The following is a 19,789-nucleotide window of genomic DNA, read 5'->3' on the forward strand; positions in this document are numbered from 1 at the left end:
TTTGTGGTAACGTGCATTTTCTTTTCTTGTGGGTAGCTTAGATTGCAAGGCGTGCCCTAATTACATACCAATCAAATACAAATCAAACTCTTCATGCAACTGAAAATCACTCAAAATTCATTAATATTTACAAATAGGAAGATGACTTCTCATAAAGTCATGTGTAATCAAGTCAAAAAATGGTATTAGGGAACCCTTTTGTTCATAAACTACCACCCACATAGGTGGAAATGACGGTGAGTATGGTGTTTATTTTGTCTCACTTAAAAAACAGGCCCATACATGTGATACTAGTGGACAGAACAGTATCCGCAAGTGGAAAAACATCCTTGCAAAGGAGCATTTCTGCTCCGTGTGCACAAATGTGGTCCCGCGAGCATGCGGCAGTCCCTACGTGCTTGCAACTGCCCGATGCTCGCTCGCTTGTCAAGTTGACTTTTGAGACTTTGGAGGCGGCGATGGAATAGACAGACGGCTCCTTTGATTGCTCACTTTGAATACTGACCATGACCTTTGCTTGGCTGTTTGGTTTGATTAGAAGAAATCAGGCAGTTGCCTGAGAGAACAAAGGGAAACATAAATAATGATCCGTTTTTCTTTTTTACCACTTACACTTCTGAAAAAGCATTAGACATTGTAGCAAAAGCCTTAACATTGTTTAAACCCATTTTTAGATTTGTGAAACCTTTATTTTGCTTATGAAAACAGAAAAAAGAGTGATTTCACTGATATTTCTCCATCCAGACCACATTAGACCAGGTCTAAATCAAAAACCATTATACTTAGACTTGTAAAATCTTGAACAGATTACCAAGGAGACTCCATAAAGTCATTAAAACATAGTTTTGGATTTGTGAAACTTTGTATTTTAACAGTACGATTCTACATCTCTCCATTTCATTGGTAATGGCCATTTAGAGCTCCTCTTTCTCACTTAAAAGTGAGAAAGGTAGAAAAGGTAGAAAAGTTACTTTTACTTTTTGAAATACAATCACACAATATCTTTGAGCAGTAAATTTTTTAATCTGTAATGTGGTTTAGATGGGAAGAAAGCAATGAAATCTGCCTTTTTCAGTTTTCACAGATAGAATAAAGGTTTCACAAATCTGAAACTGTGTTTGAATGACTCTCTGGAGTCTCTTTTGTAGTCCAGTCCAGATTTTACAGGTCTAAGTGTAGTGGTTTTTGATCTAGACCTGGTCAAATGTGGTCTGGATGGAGAAATATCAGTGAAACCGCCCCTTTTTCTGTTTTCATAAGCAAAATAAAGGTTTCACAAATCTGAAAGTAGGTTTAAACAGTGTTAAGGCCTTTGCTATGATGTCTAACACATCTTCATAAGTGTAAGTGGTGAAAAAACAGAAACAGCGGCTAAATATCATTATTTATGTTTTCCTTTGTTCTCTCAGCAAACTGCCTGTCTTCAACTGTCAGTGATCAGACCAAACAGCCAATCAAAGGTCATGATCAGTAAAAGTGACAAATCAAAGAAGCAGACTGTCTACACCATCCCCACCTCCAAAGTCTCATAAGTCAACTTGACGAGCGAGTGACTGCTCGAGCGACTGCGTGCCAGTGGGGAGGGTCGAGCTTGCGCTCGTCACAGCAACATGCCTGTAGAACCACATTTGTACACACTGAGCAGAGACGCCTTCACAAGGATGCTTCTCTGCTCCATAGAGTATTAAAAAAAAAATGGATGCAGCCACCGTGACGTCATTGGCTTGTGGACTCGTGTTTTGAAGCCCCAAGTTTGCATTTTGACCGTTGCCATCTCGGATCTTTGGAGCCAGAAGTGACCATATTTGGACAAGAGGGTGGAGCTGACCCTAACGCTAGCTGCTAGCTTGATTAGCACATGCATTTACAGTCTATGGTTAACTATGATCATGCTAATGCACTTACGCTTAATGTACTTACTGGAAAAAACTGAACATCCAATTTCTTAGAGGGTCTTTTAGTACAACCAAACGATGAACTAAAATGCTAGACTTTTTTAGTCAAGCAAAATGTTATAATTAACTTTCATGAACTGAAAACTCACTGAAATAGCGATAGCTACGGCTATGCCAATGCTCTGAATCAGGGGTTACGCCATGGTTAGGTTACTAACCAATGTTGTCACTGTTGTAGTGATTTACCTGTGACGGCACCCACCTGTCACTCAAAGCGGCCAAGCCCTTAATTATGCATAACTTTAAGCCTGAATGAAACTTTAAACGGGCAAGTTATATAAAAATTCATCCCCCGTACAGTTGTCATGAACAGGTAAATTAGCTATAGAGACCAAAACCATTTTTTGTACCAGGCTGTAAACATGTTTATTTGGGCATTTTAACATGGGGTCTATGGGGATTGACTCGTTTTTGGAGCCAGCCTCAAGTGAACTGCAGATTTTGGCACTTGCGTGTTGGATTCATTTTTCAGCCCCAGAGGATGCCGCTTGCTCCACTCGTGGATACTGTTCTGTGCAATCGTATCACGTGCATGCACCTAGATTATGTTCACATGTTTTGAGACTAATATAACACCATGAAAGCAGCAGTATGGCCACTGTGCCAGCATTGCTAGTTAAATGTGTGTGTGTGGTGGGGCGTTAATTGAACATTTTCTGCTACCAGCACCCATGGAGTTGATGATTGTAGTTTTCAGTGACTGTGTAATGATGAACTCCTCCTGACCCTGCGGGAAGCAAAATGCTTTCTCATCTAAATGAGATTAATGAAAAGCAATGCAGACATTCCCTGTTTGGTGCTCCCATACTAGTAACCTGCTGATAAGTGTGGTTAAAAAAAAAGTTTAAAAGAGAAGACATCTTAACTTTGAATTCATGACTACGCTGTGCTTTATTTCTGCCAAAATTACACTGTTTTAAATACATCTTAAGGAAGACTGTTAATAAGATACAGCATTGAGAAATATCTCAATATGATGCATTGTTTGACCACACATGGCAAGATGTGTCTGAAGTATCCAACTATGCACATAAACTCCAAACTATGGTCATGTCAAGGAATACAAGGGCATCACAGGCAATGCTTATTAATGTAATATGAGGTAAGAAGTGGGCACCAACCATGTGGCATTATTTGAAGCACTCACACTGTAGAAATAAATATAGGAACCTGAGCTGTGAAAAGAATTCAAAATAACTTCCTTTCTTTCTCAAGCTGCACTAAATCCCTTTTCAATTTCCAAGGTAGCATAAGTCCTTTTTTGAACATAGGATATGAAAACAGTAGTGTTATACCAGCCTGAAATGATCCAGCACATCAATACCCATTTGAGTTGGAAAGATTTTGATATATGGCTGGTTAGTGTCTTGCTCAAGGACACTTTGACTCATTTAGACACATTCACAATTTCAAGAATTCAAACTGTGACCTTTCTTGGCGGTTTCTCTGCCACCTGCTACCCATGTCCTCCAAATGGCCCAAACTGTCCAAAGCTATGAGACTTTGAGAGTTTTGGGTTGGTTAATTACAGGCAGGGTTACAGCTAGGAATGATTCATGACGACCCAAAATGTCATGCGCTATAAATGGTTTTGTCATTTAAGGCCAGTGTTACATTTTTGACCTACATAAAACAAAGTTTTTCAATGTGGACAAAGTTGCATAGAAAAGGTTTTATTTGTCAAGTTTATACTTGAAGGAAGCCAATAGCAATAAGAAATGAACCTCTATCGACATTGCAAATTAGTCTAGTATCAGAAATACACTGTTGTTCCTTAAAGCTGTATTAATTAATATTTTATATTAACAAAGCATCAATTGACTATGCGTACTGTTAAAGGGACTGCTCATCTCTAACTCAGAGATTTATCTACGCATTTTTTCACCTCTACGGAGAATTTTAGTGTCTTTACGCTAATTGTTTTTGTTTTTCAGCCTGCAGATTTACTGCTCTTCATAACCTCATTCCCAGCAGCAGCAATCAGCTGGTTTCAGTGAAAAAGATGGTAGCATATCTGCCCACCTGCACCAAACAGCAAATAGACAAAGTTAGCAACCAGCTGGTGAACAAACTGGAGCATTTAGCACCTAAAGAGCCAGATACTTTTTTCTCAGGAGTTTTTGGAGACCAAAATAGAGCTAAAAGGTGAGTGAATATTGGCCTTAAATTCATCAGCTGGCTTTTTTTCATTTCTTACCCTGTAAGTGGCCAAAATAATCAATTAATGTAGCTTTAGTGACTCTGGAGACAGACCAATGTATTGTAAAATGGGGTTATCAGTCTTCATTTTATTATGTTGAGTGTCCTTTAAGTGTCCTCTCCAATCACGAATCACATCTCATTAAGCTTTACCAACATCTCGATTATGTGATATCTAGCACATTCCTCCATCTAAAATATCATCAAAGCAGTATGCACAAAACAGCTTATGACTAAAAATTAGCTCTTACAAAACACATGTTAGGCATTTTGTCATATTTTAGACAAATTATGTCCATTTAAATGTTGGCCTGTAATAACTGGTATTCACTCCTGGGAGACATTAAGTGAAAACAAAGTTCATAATGTCAATTTATTGCATTTGCGTTTTTGAAATACCAAAACTAATATTTTTTTATTGGAACTGGTGATAGCTGACATTTTTTATTATCTTGAATTATTTCCATTTCAGTGCCATTAAAAAGAGACAAATAACTGCTCTCAGTGATTTGCCCAAACTTTCATTCCTGTCTGGATAGACAACATTTAGACCATGAAACACTAACTTACAATTGAATACTGACTTTTAAATAAGGCGAGTTGGATTTGGGTCCAGGTATGTTTTTCAGAAAGAGACCAAATCACCCAAAGGAGGCTGCGGTTAGTGCCTGAAGAGCAACGTGATGCACAACAGATGTGGAACAAATTCCGACCCGTGATAGATTACAGTCCTCTGCAATCTGTGGTAACTTTCACAGTTTCTACTGAGGCTCAGAGTCAAAGTCTTTTTAAACCACATTTAAGACCAGTGTTGGGCAAGTTACTTGAAAAATCAACTCTGAACTAAACCAGCTGATTCCTGAATAGGACCTAATGGGAACCACAAATACAAACAGTATTATGCATTAGGTGTGATACTAATGTGATCTAATGTATCTTGTTTTATGTCATATCAGTTCTATACTGTGTATCCTGCCAAAATCATCACAACACACATAACCATAGTTTTTAATTAAATTACATTTGGAGAAATTGGGTGACCATTAGAGTGCTGAGTTTGATGCCAAGTTAGCTTAACAACTACGCTGTATTTGCAGTCCTTATATGTTAAATGTATAAATTTTCTTCTTTCTATTAGGGGAGCCAAGCAGACACACACAGACATTTCACCATCTGATGTTTTCGTTACTTTGTATATATTTTACCAGATTGCTACTAAAGACCTGAGACCGAGTGCTGCATCGTGCCTCTTTAATAGAAAACGCCAAGAACACAATGCAGAACATCATCGGGGTAAACCCAGCTGGCTACATTCGTATAAATTTCAGTTGTTACTTTCACATAAATCATACATATTTAAAGAAACATTTGCAGTGACTAATGAAAAAGCATAGCCTACAATATTTGTCTGTGTGCCGAAGGGCCTCTTTTTCTAACATTTACTGGCAGGATCGTTGTGGTACTGTGGTAATAATTGTAAAGTGAAAGCAGTTGCTATGTGACCACCAAAATATACTTTTAAAAAACTTTTAGAAACCTAGCTAGCTTAGCCGATAGCCACCAGCAGCTGGCTCTCTGCTATACTGTACGGTGCGCCAATATTTTTTTCCCAGGATTTTTTTTCCCACATTTCTGATAGCGGGGCAGCAGGCTTAGGGGAAAGGGATATATAATGATCTATTTTTACAAAGATGACACATAATTCATGAAGCGTTTTAAACAAAAATGTTTCAAATAATAATAAAAAAAAATAACAGCAAAGAAAAATGAAAATCAACAATTTATTTTCTCTCTCCATAGGGATTAGGTCATCATGACAAATATTTACAAGCACTGTTAACAGAGACAGTACTGTGAGAAGGATTTCAAATCTCCTTTATACAAGAGAACAGATTTCAACCTGTACTTCTCCATGGTATGACAACTACTGTAATATAAAGCAATAAAGCAATCTCTTAACAAAGATGAAGGAAAATATCACTAACACCGGACAGAATGATTGAAACAAAGGAGCTATCTACCAAACACAGCACAGAAAAAATTACAAAACTTGTAAACATTAATGCAAAGTTGGGATAAAATGATGAAAAAATACATAATAAATCAGTGAAGTGCAAAATGCAAAGTGCAAAGTTCAAATCAAATCGTTACCTTCCAGCTGCACATCAGAGATACAACCATCTGCATGTTTAACGGTGTCTTTGGCAAAAAACATGGTAACATGCACTACTGTTCTCATTGGATGAATATTCAGGATGCATGAAAGTCTGAAATCTTGACTTTCTACTGGACTCAAGTGCAATTATCATTCCTAACTCTGGCATTGTATACATTGTACCTACTAGTGCAGTGTCTGTTCAAAACGTGCCTGTTCAGAACGAGATGATTTCTCAATACTTAGAGAGAATTGTGCCTGTCCTCTAAACACCTCTCATGCAGACTATCGGTAGACGCTACAATTTACTGATACTCCCTAAACACCTATGAAGCAGGTTATCAGTAGATTTGAAGGACAAACTTACATACATACTGACAGACAGACAGACAGATATTTGTTGCTTTATACAGAGAGACATGGCTTATAAAGTAAACAGGTCCATATAAACTAGAAATGTAAATAGACATCTTTTATTAATAAAAACTGTTACGTTAATATATTGGCAAAAAACTAAAGAGCTATGTAACTTTATGTAAACAATTGTATACCACTGTACAGCATATCCTAGCATTGTATTTAGAGGTCAAGTTCTTTCACTAGCTAGTTCCCATGTACAGAGGGTTAAATGTAAGGAAAACACACAGGGTTATGGCATACACTGTACACAAACAGCATTTGAATCTACATACTTGCTGAATTACCTGATGGCTTCATCCTCCTATTACATGTTTAAAAAAAATCATACATAAGACAAACACAAATAGCCTCCTTATCTTATGTAGCATACCCAGTATAGTAAGTAGCTAGCCCAATTTTCCTCATGAAGAGTTGTTGTTATCCAAACATACACAACACAGAATAAAGTGATCATCTATTTATGCTGTCTGTGGGAGAAAAAAAACAGCTGTTTGTGCAGCTCTACAGCGGGAGTGAAGATTGAAAGACCATGGCCCCTGTGCTCAGCCAAATAAACACCACAGTTCAGGTTAATTATCACAGTACAACACACAGTACAACAAATGTCAAAAAGTGACATTTTACTCAGTCACGATTACTAGAGCGACAACTGTGAGCTGAATTAAATTTTCTGAAAACAGCGTCCTTCCATTCATTCTGGCACTTCTTGGTCAAGTCTTTTTCAAATGCAAGTCTGGACTTCCTTACATGACGCATACTGTGTCTGCGGTCAGTGAACACACTTTTGAGAGTGGAGAATGAGTTTTCGCAAGTAACGGTCGAAGCACCAAATACCAAGGTCAGTTGAAGTGCTGTCAATACAGTGGGCATTGCTTCCAGTGTTTTGGGGTGGCTTGACAATAGTCTCTGAACTGTCCAATTCTCCTCTGAGGCCTATTCATCCATTTGTGACTAACAGAATCGACGTGCAACACAGTACTCTGATTCCACTATTTCAAATCCTGCTAAATCCGGGATAGGTTTCACCTTTGTCACATCAAGGAAACTTTTATCCTTGGGGTGCAGTGCTGCCAATGCAGTAATCAGCCTCCCATTGTGTTTGCTGAAGCAAACGTCCATCTCTCCCCACACTGCATCAATGGCACTGAAATAGAGTCTCATCAGCTCTGTCTTGCTGTTGGCGTCATTTTGTCCCACACTCTCCTCAACAATGTACTCCTCAAGGTTCCTGTTCATAGCACGTCTCTTTTTGCTGGGTTGTGGTGTTGCATTGTTGTTGGTGGCTGTATTCCAGAGTTCGGTATATACAGACTCACTCTGTGGCACTGTGCACAGGTTTCACTCCAGTAAATAGGTCCATGTCCTTGGCCTGTAACTGCTTGTTTGGTGATTTGAGAAGCAATAATATCTTGTGCACTGCATGTCCAATAAACACAAAGCTTCGTTCCTTTATGTGTTGAAGAAGCCCACTTGCCTCCACTCTCACCTCTGATCCAAATGTTGAGCTGCTACCATGTGTGCTGGCTGACGAAGCTGCAGCAGTAGAGTCAGTAACGTTCTCCGGCCGCTAACTTTATTTAATTATTTATCAATACATGTTTTTACTAGACCTATATTTAATGTTTATTATAATATAATGAGTTTTGGGGGGGCACAAAAGCCCATTTGGACAGGCATTGCCCCCCAATGCCCCCCGTTCCGCCGGCACCGTGCATTGTATGTATCGTATTTTCACTTTTATCTTTATGTTTATTAATATTATAAAATGGGTTTTATTTTACATCTTATGTACACTTACATGCTTTTATGTTCATTTTGTCTTTTTTATGTGAAGCACTTGGTGCATGTAATTTCTTACAGAAAAGCTCAGATTCCCTTAAATTGACTACTGCACTAGAGACACTTGTTCTTCAACTGTCTAAGGACATTTAGAAAAACTTACAGTTTGTTCACTCTGGTCCAATCAGTGGATGATTTTGGTAAACTTGGTGCATTTTCTCATTGGTTCTGGAGCAAGAACATAAACACAGGAAGAAGGTCCAGAAGAAGGTCCTATCTGCCCAGATATCAAAAATGCATCATACTTGTTGCACTAGTCCAGGCTGGATCTTGATTCAAACTCCAACTAACTGCTAGCAACTGTTGATTTTGGTCATCCACATCCCAAAGCGCACCTGGCTATGGGAGCACTTTAGCTACAACTTGTGGATTATGCCTAGCCGTTGGGTCAGGTCACATTCCCAAATCAAACAAACCGCTCCAGAATTTGTTTGGGACCAGACCGAGACCACATCCTCAAAGGGTCTTGGTATGGTAGGGTTGTATCGGTAGACACCCAACAATTGCAGTGTTCAGATCTGCCCTAATGAATCCGATTCAAACATGCTGAACAACACAGGTTTAAAAGGGAGGATGTTAGTGGAAGTTTTAGACAAGTGAAAGCTAGAAAGGTCATTGGACAAAGGCACATGTTCTTTCAGTTTATGTTGTGTTTTGTGCATATAAGTCAATTTGCAATTACTCAAACTGACACAAAAAAATGGATCACACAGTGAATCTAGTGCTTTTTCCCAGCTCATAATTCAGTCATACTGCACCTGAGATTAGTTCATCCAAATTACAACAAAACATAATTTCATTAATATCAAGTGATCTATTCTTGTAAATAGTTATGAATTTACATGCCCAGGTTTTGAGATATTTACTGCACTATAAAACAGTATCTGAAAAATACAAGCAGCATATTTTCCCAAAACCTCTGTTGCTCTGGATAATACATGGCCATCGCTATGAAGAGCTTTCATGAGTACATGTCTTCCCTCTCAATAACCAAAATTTGATATCTTTGGAAACTTTGGGATCTCAACTAGAATTAAAAATAAAGGTCTGTGGGTTTGATAAAAGTTTCACTGCACAGCATCGGTTTGTACTGACTGGCCCACCGTTGGGTCAGTGAGACTTGTGTTTGTAGGAACTATTATTCCTTCTTGGAATAATAGAGGTGTTTTTTGTTGTTGTTTGTTTGTTTTTGTTTTTTTAATATGTAATCAAACATCCTGCATTATACCCAATTATATTAAACGGCCACATTGGCCTGATACACTGGTTCAACCTTTGATTTGTTAGGTATAAAGGAGACACAGAATAAATCAATTAAGACCAGAGAATGGAGTGCATAATGTAAATTTAGCTCCATGAGTAACTTTGAAGGCTTACGCTGTGCTGGGTCAAGAAAAGGTGGTGGATGTTTTGGCAGCAAACTCAACCGTTCCAAACGAGAAGGAATGACATCTGCTTTCTCTTGTCTTCCTTAAAAGAGGAGTCAGGTTCTTTAATTAAAATATTAATGATATTTCAATGAGCAGATGGTGCAAAGGGCAAACAGAGAGGATGAACAACCACAGAAAGCCAAACGAGCGAGTCACATTCCAGCTGAGTGTGTCGTTCTACATGTTAATCACCAGAAGATAACAAACGATTGTACACTCGATGGCAGCAACAGTGCTTCGACAAAAACAGATAATGATGCCTAGGAAATAATCAGTGAGAAGATTGAGGACATGAGGATACAGGAGATTAGAGTTCGCCTCCCGTCAAGTGATGTCACATAGGCAACATCGGTTGGGGCTGAAAACAAGTTTGAAAATGAAAAAAATTTGGGAGCGTGGAGTTAGAAGCCTGTTCCTATTCTCTGCTGTAGGTTACTGGCTCTGATTTGTGACACGACAACTGGTTTGGAGCCAATCCTGGTCCAGTATGGAAACTCTGAGCCACCAGTGTACATACACTGAGAATGGACTTGTGGACAGTGACGTACGAGACATCTTGTGTATGTATATATTCATAGATACTGGATTTGTCAATGAGGGAAAAGGAACAGATGTGGAAAAACCATATCAAACACTAATTATTATTCAAGGCATAGTATTTTTAGAAGTCCTATAACACGTCTGGAGGGGATCTTTAAACATGCCTGAACCATAATTCAGTTGCCATGACCATGACAATCTTTCCCCAACATTAACTGACTGCACAAATATTATTGAGTGAAATTTTTAAAACTTTGGCACTGGACATAATCCGTGGTTTGCAGCAATGCCCAGTATTAATATTCTGGTCTGGATGGTCACACTTTCAGTTTGAATGTTTGTCTCTGCATCTGCACTTTTTCATTAAAATAAATTAAGATGCTTGACTAAGTACAGCTCTGCAGATAACATCAGTGGAAGACAAAATTGGTTTGTCACTTTTGTTGAGTCACTGCTTGGCTCTCTCAGGTCTAGACAGAGTTCTCACACCCCTGTTGTAGTAAGTTCAATGCAGCTCAGAATTATTAGCAGAAACTCTGAATGGTTGATGAGGAAGGTGCTATCACAATGCAGAAAAAAAACAGTCACAACAATAAAGGTGCTTAAGGTTTAGGAAACACTGATTCAGTATGTCAAAGAGCTTAAGTGACAGTGACCTTTAAAACTGATGCAGAAGCAAGTTTATCTTGGTAATGAGTCTTTTGACTCATTAAGTTTATCTTGGTAATGAGCTCTCTTTTCTCTTGCTCACTTTTAAGGCCTTAAACAGCCGTGCACCTGCATACTCTCTGACTTATTGACCTGCTATATGTCCTCTCAGCCATTAAGATCCACGGATGGAGCCCTGCCGGTTACTCCCAGGTCACGGTTGGTGAGTAAGGGTGATCAGGCTTCTGTTGTTAGAGATCCCACACTATAGAACTCTCTGCCTACTGAACTCAGACACACTTCTTTTAAATCCCTTCTTAAAACTTTTTTCTTTGTAAAAGCTTTTGGAAATGTTTGATATATGCTTTTATTTATTTGATCCTATTCATTGTATTGTGTCTACTTTCTTTTTATCTGCCTTCTCTGCTTTTATTTTCTTTTTGTAAAGCAGATTGTTAAGAGAAGTGTTATATAAATAGAAATTATTATTATTAGGCCTATATTATTTTATTCACAAAAAATGTCTTCAAATCACTGGCTAGATAAGTCAAAAGCTTGCTTTACTCATGAGAGAACAAGCCTCTCTGGACACCTGCACTGTGACATGCAATAGCTTGGAAGATTAAAAATCTATTATTTATCGTGGCAATGCCAGCAAACTCTGTTCCATCATGAATACTCCTCACAACAAAGAAATGAGCCAGAATCTTTTGACTGCTGATAAGACATCATAACAAACGAAATTCTTTGTTTTTGTGTTTCATGTATGTCTTCCTTTGTCCAGATAGGAATAGTTCTGTCAGTGACATTTTACATCAATGGGGAGTGAAAATATAGCTGCTTTCAAAAAATGTCATTGGTCTTCTCCTTTTTTCTGCAGCTAAATTGTTTGTTGGGCCCATTGAGTGTAACCTAATTAACCGAGAAGGCGAGGCCAGGAACAATCTTAAAGAAAGAGGTCGCGCTGTTGTGATGATAAAAGGGGAAAACAATTTCAAAATGTATTATATGTGGAGTCAAAATTAAAAAAAAAAAAAAATGTGAGATTGAACTGTCTTGCAAAAGAAATTTTATTTTCAAATGCTGGTAAGGTGTCCATTGAAATCCAGAAAACAAATCACACACAGTAATTACTAAAACAGATAGAAAATCTATACGATTATCACAAACAAAATTATTGGAGCCCTTTCATTTCTATCACAGAAACACACAGCTCACAGATCAATTCTTCTTTACACATTGACCAACTACAAGTTCTTAAAGACATCTAAACACTGTGACATGGTTTTAGCTAAAGACATATTCTACAAAATAACTTCACAGATGGCATGTTCATTCCTTCAGATTGTAAAAGTTGTATACACATTGGCAAACATTGTTATATGACAAGTCAAAACTGCACAGACAGGTTGACACTTCTGTAACAAAGAAACCTATTGTTGTATAAAATAGATGTAAATACAGTATGCGATTAAAAACAAGTCTTTACCTACAGTAGGTCAAGTATTAGTTTGAAATAATGATTTGTGTTTGTTTTAACCTGCTTGAACTGCTAGATGAGTGGGAATCACCACAGGAGGACAGGTACAGTAAGTTGTCAATCACAGAAAGCATGTAACATTAACTTTCATACACTTTTCTGTCATTGTCTTCTGGCACTCGTTCTTGTCCCATATGGAAAAATCCACCCATCTGAGGAATTGGGCTTTAAAGGTGCAGTGTGTAGGCTTTGGAGGTATCTGGTTTGTACATTCTGGGCTACTGTAGAAACAACAAGGCGGGCTCCGTGGAAGAGGACCCGCTCCCTGTGTAGGTATAAGGGGCTCATTCTAAGGTAACGAAAACACAACAATTGTTCCGCGTGATGCCACTAAATTCTACACACTGCACCTTTAACACCTTAATGACTCAGGTTCCCGGCCCCACATGGTGCGCCTTGAACTGCAAACTGGTTAGGCATAAGTTGGAGCTGACTCCGAGTTCTGTAATGGCGAGAGTGGACAGGGAGAGGACTCGACACTTAGTTCTCCAATGTAGTGCACAGTGCTATGGTGCAAGTCCCAGAGAGTAGGCACTTGGACACAATCAACTCCTGACCAGCAAATTAACCCTTAAGCCATAAAAAAAAGTATGTTGAGTTTGTGTCCAAACAAACATTGTTATGCTACAATCAAATCAATGGTAGTAATGGCTACGGCATGTTGATTCAGCTATTTGCTTTTGTTGTTCACAAATAGCAGAAATTATGTGATGCTGACATTTTTGAATGCTAACATTCAACATAAATACATTCATACATAAATTTGGATGCTAGAAGTCGCATACTCAGAAAATTATTAGCATTTAAAGTTGCATTAATCAGCACTTTTTATGCTAGAGTTCTACATTTTTTTACCTATGTTGTAGCTGACTCACCCAAGATGAAATAAAGCATTTAGCTTAAAGGAAAATTACGGTTTATTTCAACCTGATGTATTTCCCATAAATGTGACCATTGTGGCTCTATGTGTCATGCTAATTTTTCTCTCTCCAGCTCCAGAGATTCACAAAAAGACATTTATCGCACAAAACAAGGATCATCAGGGCAAGCGGCTGAGACTCCTACATATTTCCAAATAAACATGGTTTTTATATGAAATACTTCAAAAGTTTGTTTCTGAGTCTGAGCAAAAATAAGCACAGAAACCAGCCTCCTGTAGTAGCCATTATGGCTAACTGCATAGAGAACTACATCCGGGACAACTTGCACGTCAGTTTGTTTATGTCTCAGGCTGTGCATACCTAAGCGTCAATTACTGGTAGAGAAGTATTAACTTAGTAGATAAATAAAATGGTTCATGCCTGCAAGTTTCCAAGTTGCAAGGATAAAATGACATGGTACACACTGTGCAGTTTTAATGGACTACTGCTGGACGATACAGACTTATTGTAATTCCTCAAAGAGTATGTTATGTGTTGTAACCACATTTTTCTTACCATGTGGAGCTGAACATTTGGTCCAGCAAGCCTCACTCTTTTTTTTCCAGTTGATTTTGTGGAACTGAAACAGTCTCCAGGATGACAATGCTGATAAACGCCGTAAATCCATTTGTAGTAGTTACACAGCTGTGATTAGCCTACTCTCATCCATGGACCATTGTAGATTTTACAAGTCTGACAGCAACAGGTCCCACTCTACAGCAAAGGTTTTCCTCTTCCCTCATCAGGAGAGCAGTGACGGCAGGAACACCAGCAGTTTCTCTGCAGTGACATAACTGTACGTTGACTTTCCTGACGGTTCTGCCTCCGTTCTTCTTTTTTTTTCAGTTGATTTATCTCCTCTCTGTGTACTCAAATAAATACGGTTGGCAATTCAAAGTGGGTGGTTTGGTTAGCTGGCAAGTTGTCCCAGATGTAGTTCCCTATGCAGTTAGCCATAATGGCTGCTACAGACGGCTAGTTTCTGTCTTTACTTTCATTCAGACAGTTTTTCCCACAGAATTAGATTTTCATTCAAATAAATGAATGTATGGGAAATGCTGGTTCAGACTCAGAAACAAGCTTTTGAAGTGGTTCATGTAAAAATTCTGTTTATTTGGAAAGACGTAGGAGTCTCTGCAACCTGCCCTGATGATCGTTGTTTTGTGCGATATGTCTTTTTCTTTTTCAAATTCAAATAAGCAATATTCAAATAAACTGGAATTTTCCTTCAACTTACTGAGAACTTAAGAACATATTCTGATCTATGAGGTACTGGATAATACATAAATACAAAATTGTGGTGCACCACAGATGGTGGTGCATTTTTTTTTGTTTATAATAAATAACATAGTGGCATGTATTTCTCAAACCATTGTCACAATTCACAGCAGACTGCTGCTGGTGCTGGAGGGTCACTCATAGTGACGAACCCAGAGAGAATTAACTCTCTTCGAAGCTTGTTTTGGTTTTAACACAGCAACAAGCAGCCATTGTCAGTACCAAACATATAGAAAGCTAAAGATCCAGATGTTTGTGCAGGAAATGGTTGGGAGCAAAACTGCGCTAAAAGGCCAGAACATTGGACTTACAATCATCAGGTGGCCATAAAATAAAAACTATATATACTAAATAGAATGATTATTTTGCTGCATGTCTGCCGTTGTGTAAATAGGCTAAGTTAACCATAACAAATTTATGGGGAAACAAGGCAACTTCACTACATCAAGAGATATGACAAGTTGTATTTTGCCAATCTGTGGAAGAAAGAAATTTTTACTTTGTCCTGTTCATCTTTTTATCCCAATGTGATCGCATACACACTGGAAATATTACAGTTAGTGGATCTATCTCTGTCATCCCGTGCAAAAGACAGTTCACCAAAAGCCTTGAATGCTATGCTAAATGGTAATACCATCAAAAGTGGACACATTAACATTCTTTCCTTACATGACCATGGTGATGAAAGCATGGCATGCTGACATGTTGGTCTATATTGGATGTGTATGTCAATTTTTCCTTGTTTAAAGGTGCTATATGTAATTTTAGTTTAAAACATTCACAAATCAATTAAAACTATCAACAAAATGTGAAGAAATAACAGTTTAGTTTTGACATTATGTCAAAATATCTACATATTGTGTTGCAGAGATATCTACTGAAGTTAGCATGCTAACCAGCTAGCCCCAGCCCATCCTGTCTCATAATACCATTTTGTACCTCAAGAGATGATAGTGAGTCACTGTAGCCTCCAGTCTGCCCTCAGTCCCACATGAGAGGAAGAAGAAGGAGCACTGTTTCTTCTAGGTTAGATTTATCAAAGCAAATGTTAGCTCAATGTTTGCACCAAATTGATACTGCTATCATACTTACTTATAACTAATTGATAATGCATTATTGATTCAGTGCTAATGTAGCATAACGTAGTGGACACTGGGTGGATTAGTTTGGAGTGTAGTCAGTGGTCAATTCTTACATATAGCACCATTAAATACATTTTGTCTTCAACATGACATGATGCAACTTAAGTACTGATTTTTTATTTTTTATTTCTTTTTTCCCACACCAAGCACACCGCAGTTTGTGCAGGTATCAAACCCTTGCCTGGGTCGCATATTTAAAACTGAGGAGTGAATTTCCTGGGTCAGTGGTTTCATAAGTGAAGTTAATTGGAGGCAGGGTTGTTACGCATGTCTTATGCAATTGAATGTTAATACCCTTCCCTTTTTCATACATTAGCTGAAGTCCCGTAAAATAGCCTTCACCTTGGCTGTATGACATAAAGAACATAAATCAATCAATACAGAGCAACTGTGAGACATAGTCGTCGTCCTCATTCATCTCAGTCCAAATTCAATCACACTGTGGATCAACACCAGAGAGAGAACATTTATCTCTCCAGTATGGATCATCTCATAGAAAGTAATATGTTGCTTATTTTGTGCTATCACTGTTGCCCTGTGCAGTTGTAGCACTAGATTTACTCATATTTAATAAAATCAAAATAAATGTTTGGAGTTAAACTAAAGATAACATTAATGTGGCCAGGGTTGTAAACAAAAACAACAAAATGATCCACTTTAGTCACTGAAAGACCTCAAATAATGCGATGAAACAGTGGTGATTTTGTGTTGGAACAGCTTTTAAGTCATTTTGTATATTTTATACAAGTAAAACTGCAACTATTAGTTGATTAATTCATTAGTCGTTTGACAGAAAATTAATCATCTACTTTTTTGATAATCGATGAATTGTTTTTTATTCGCTTTTTTAGAAAAAATGATCTGGTTCCAGCTTCTTTAATGTGAATATTTTCTGGTTTCTTTCTGGTTTTGTAAACTGAATATCTTTGGATTGTGGACTTTTGGTCAGGACAAAACAAGACATTTTAGGTTGCACCTTGGGCTTTCGGTGGTCAACATTTTTAACCATGTTCTGACATTTTAAAGACCAAAGACTATTCAATTACTTGAGACAATAACTGACATTAGTTGCAGCCCTATGTTAAACCATACATTTACTCACATACTTTGTGACACACACACACATACCGCAACTCCTGAGCCACAGAGCGGACTGCTAGAGAACAGTGCTGATGGTGTCAAAGTCCTTGCTGATCTGAGAGCTGCTGGGCAGCGACTTGAGGTACTCCAGGTGCCTCCTGGCATCCTCCTGATTGTGTCTCACATAGTAGATGACGTATGCAATCACCATGGTGAACCATCCAAACATGGTGACGAACATGGCTACATCAGTGGTCTTGTGGTGAAAGTTGCAGAAGTTGATTCCTGAGTCCAGCACCTGGATTACCGGTTTGCCTGCATATTCCTCTTGCACCGCTGTGTGGCAGATCACCTCGTTCACCGTCTCGGGGTCCAACCGCAGCTCCCTCAGGACCTCCTGCAGTGTACACTCACAGTGCCATGGGTTGTTTGAGAGGCTGATTTTTGCTCGAAGACGGGCAAATGCCTCTTTGGGGACACTTTGGATATGATTGTTTGATAGATCCAGAACAAGGAGGCTGTCAGAAACACCTTGAAATGCTCCAACGTCTACAGTGTCAATGTCATTGTTTGACAGGTCCAACTCCTGAAGGTAGTTCAGTTCTTTGAAGGCGTGGTTGGGGATGTGGGTGATGTGGTTGGATGCCAAAAGAAGGACGACAGTATCTCTTGGAAGATCAGATGGTATCTTCTCCAAGTTGCGAGACATACACTGGACCACGGTCATGCCACTCTTTTCTATACAGTGACAGCTTGCAGGACAAGCCATCACTGGTGTACTTGCAAGGAATATTCCAAAGAGCATGCCCCATAGGAGGGCGAAGCCATCAAAAATAGAGGATTTTCTGGGCATAGCAGGCCCCACTAATTCCTGCATATTCAGCAGTGACCTCCACGTCCTGTCAGGGAAAAGCACTCATAGTTTCATCTGATTTTGAAATCAAACAGTGATAAATGAAGCATTGTTCGCTTTCAAAACGACAAAAGTTTATTCACACAAGCCTAAGTGCTTGACTTGAGATAATCCCTCAAAATTGATTTGATACAGTTTAATATAGTCCTTTAAAACAGATTTCAAAATAGCTCATTCAAAATTGAGCTCACTGAGTATATTCCAGCAGGGAACTGTAATTTCAGGTTTATTGTGAGGATGGTGAAAGCTTCAGTAGGTGAGGAGCGGGGCCAAGCGACACTGACATCAACATATCCTGTTCTGCACTGAAAGAAACAAAAAGAAATGTTAGTCTTCAGCAGAAAAACAAATTATTAGTTCTTAAATGCAGCAGGAGTTGGTAATACTTGCTGTCAGTGAGCATATTAGGAATCAGACTTATCCAGGCAGTGACCCCTTGCTAAGATAAGTCATTTTCTGTGTGCACGGGCAATTGCCTTTGTCTTCCCAAATTTAGCTGAGTAAATGCTATTCCCACAATGTTTACAAAATGCATAATATGATTATTTAGAGAAATCCATTTCACTTAAGCAAATCTCGTAAAGCAGCAGGCATACTCATGGGTCATCACCAGTATTTTCTCATTCAATTAGGAGAAGCATAATTGTGTTATGCATTGTCTGCTATAAATGTTACATGTCATTATTTTCTAATGCTAGAGCACTGTAGTATATACCGTACCAGTCAAACGTTTGGATACACTTTCCCATTCACTTGAATGAGAGAGTGTGTCCAAACTTTTGACTGGTACTGTAAAATCACATTCTTTGATAGCTGGACAAAGAAAGAAAAAAACGGCTCAGCTTCCTTTGAGTCAAACAATGAGGGAAAGCTTCTTTTTTTTGTTGCACAGCTCCCTCATTTAAAGGACTGCTGGTCTCTCTTTCACAGATTCATGACAAGAATAGCTGTGGACTCTAAAATTACTCCATCTGTCCTGCAGGAGGATCATCGCTGTAGGACTAGCTGCGCACCCTCTGGTGGGCTAAACCGATCACACAATGAACCCCTCGCTGCGTTGGAGGTCAACCGTCCCATGGTGCCAGAGTCTTCCTCTCCTTTTTCTCTGTGTTGGGCTGTATGGCTTAAGGGACTCTCTCTCTGTGTCCCTCCCTCCCTCCCCCCCTCTCTCTCTCTCTCTCTCTCTCTTTCTCTCTCTCTCTCTGTCTCTTACACACACACACACACACACACACTGGTCTTAATAAGCCTCTCATGTTCATTTCAGTCTGAGCTCAGCAGGAGGTGTGGACAAGATGTGGCACCTACACACACAAGGGCAGCTAAAACACCCTGCAGTGATGTTATGACAGCACTACATCATTAAGTAAAATAGTATTTATTAGGAATGATACACGCATATTGTGCTGTAGCTTGTATAGGTGGTTGTTTCCAGAATATTTCCAGCATTTGTAACAATCATTAAAATGAAATTAGGTCTCACATTAGGTCTTTGCTTCATCAACAGATGTTTTTAGTATGGCTTTGCGATATGGTTTTGAGATATAGAATATCATTTTGGTTATAACTAAATATATCTCAGCTTGACACACAATTTAGGAGGAAACATCAATGTATCCTAAATTCATAAAAAAAGAACCAATAAGCTGGACTTGTACCAGAAAGAAATTAGGCAGTCCATTGATGCTAATGATGTCTGTAAGATTATGTAATGCCAGTAGCCTAATGTC

At 38.6% G+C, this 19,789-nt stretch overlaps 1 protein-coding gene across 1 annotated transcript; it reads right to left on the reverse strand.

The window, feature by feature from the left end:
• Window positions 1–16,015: 16,015 nt before the first annotated feature.
• On the reverse strand, window positions 16,016–18,358 carry LOC137192397 (leucine-rich repeat-containing protein 3-like). The gene has a single exon (XM_067603041.1). It carries the CDS (start codon window positions 18,021–18,023, stop codon window positions 17,223–17,225), a length of 801 nt encoding a protein of 266 aa, XP_067459142.1. The 5' UTR covers window positions 18,024–18,358; the 3' UTR covers window positions 16,016–17,222.
• Window positions 18,359–19,789: the final 1,431 nt, after the last annotated feature.

This window comes from Thunnus thynnus, chromosome 11 (genome assembly GCF_963924715.1).
Source record: "Thunnus thynnus chromosome 11, fThuThy2.1, whole genome shotgun sequence".
Lineage (NCBI taxonomy): Eukaryota > Metazoa > Chordata > Actinopteri > Scombriformes > Scombridae > Thunnus > Thunnus thynnus.

Coding starts and splice junctions, on each gene's coding strand:
- LOC137192397 (XM_067603041.1), bottom strand. CDS start 18,023: ATGCAGGAATTAGTGGGGCCTGCTATGCCCAGAAAATCCTCTATTTTT.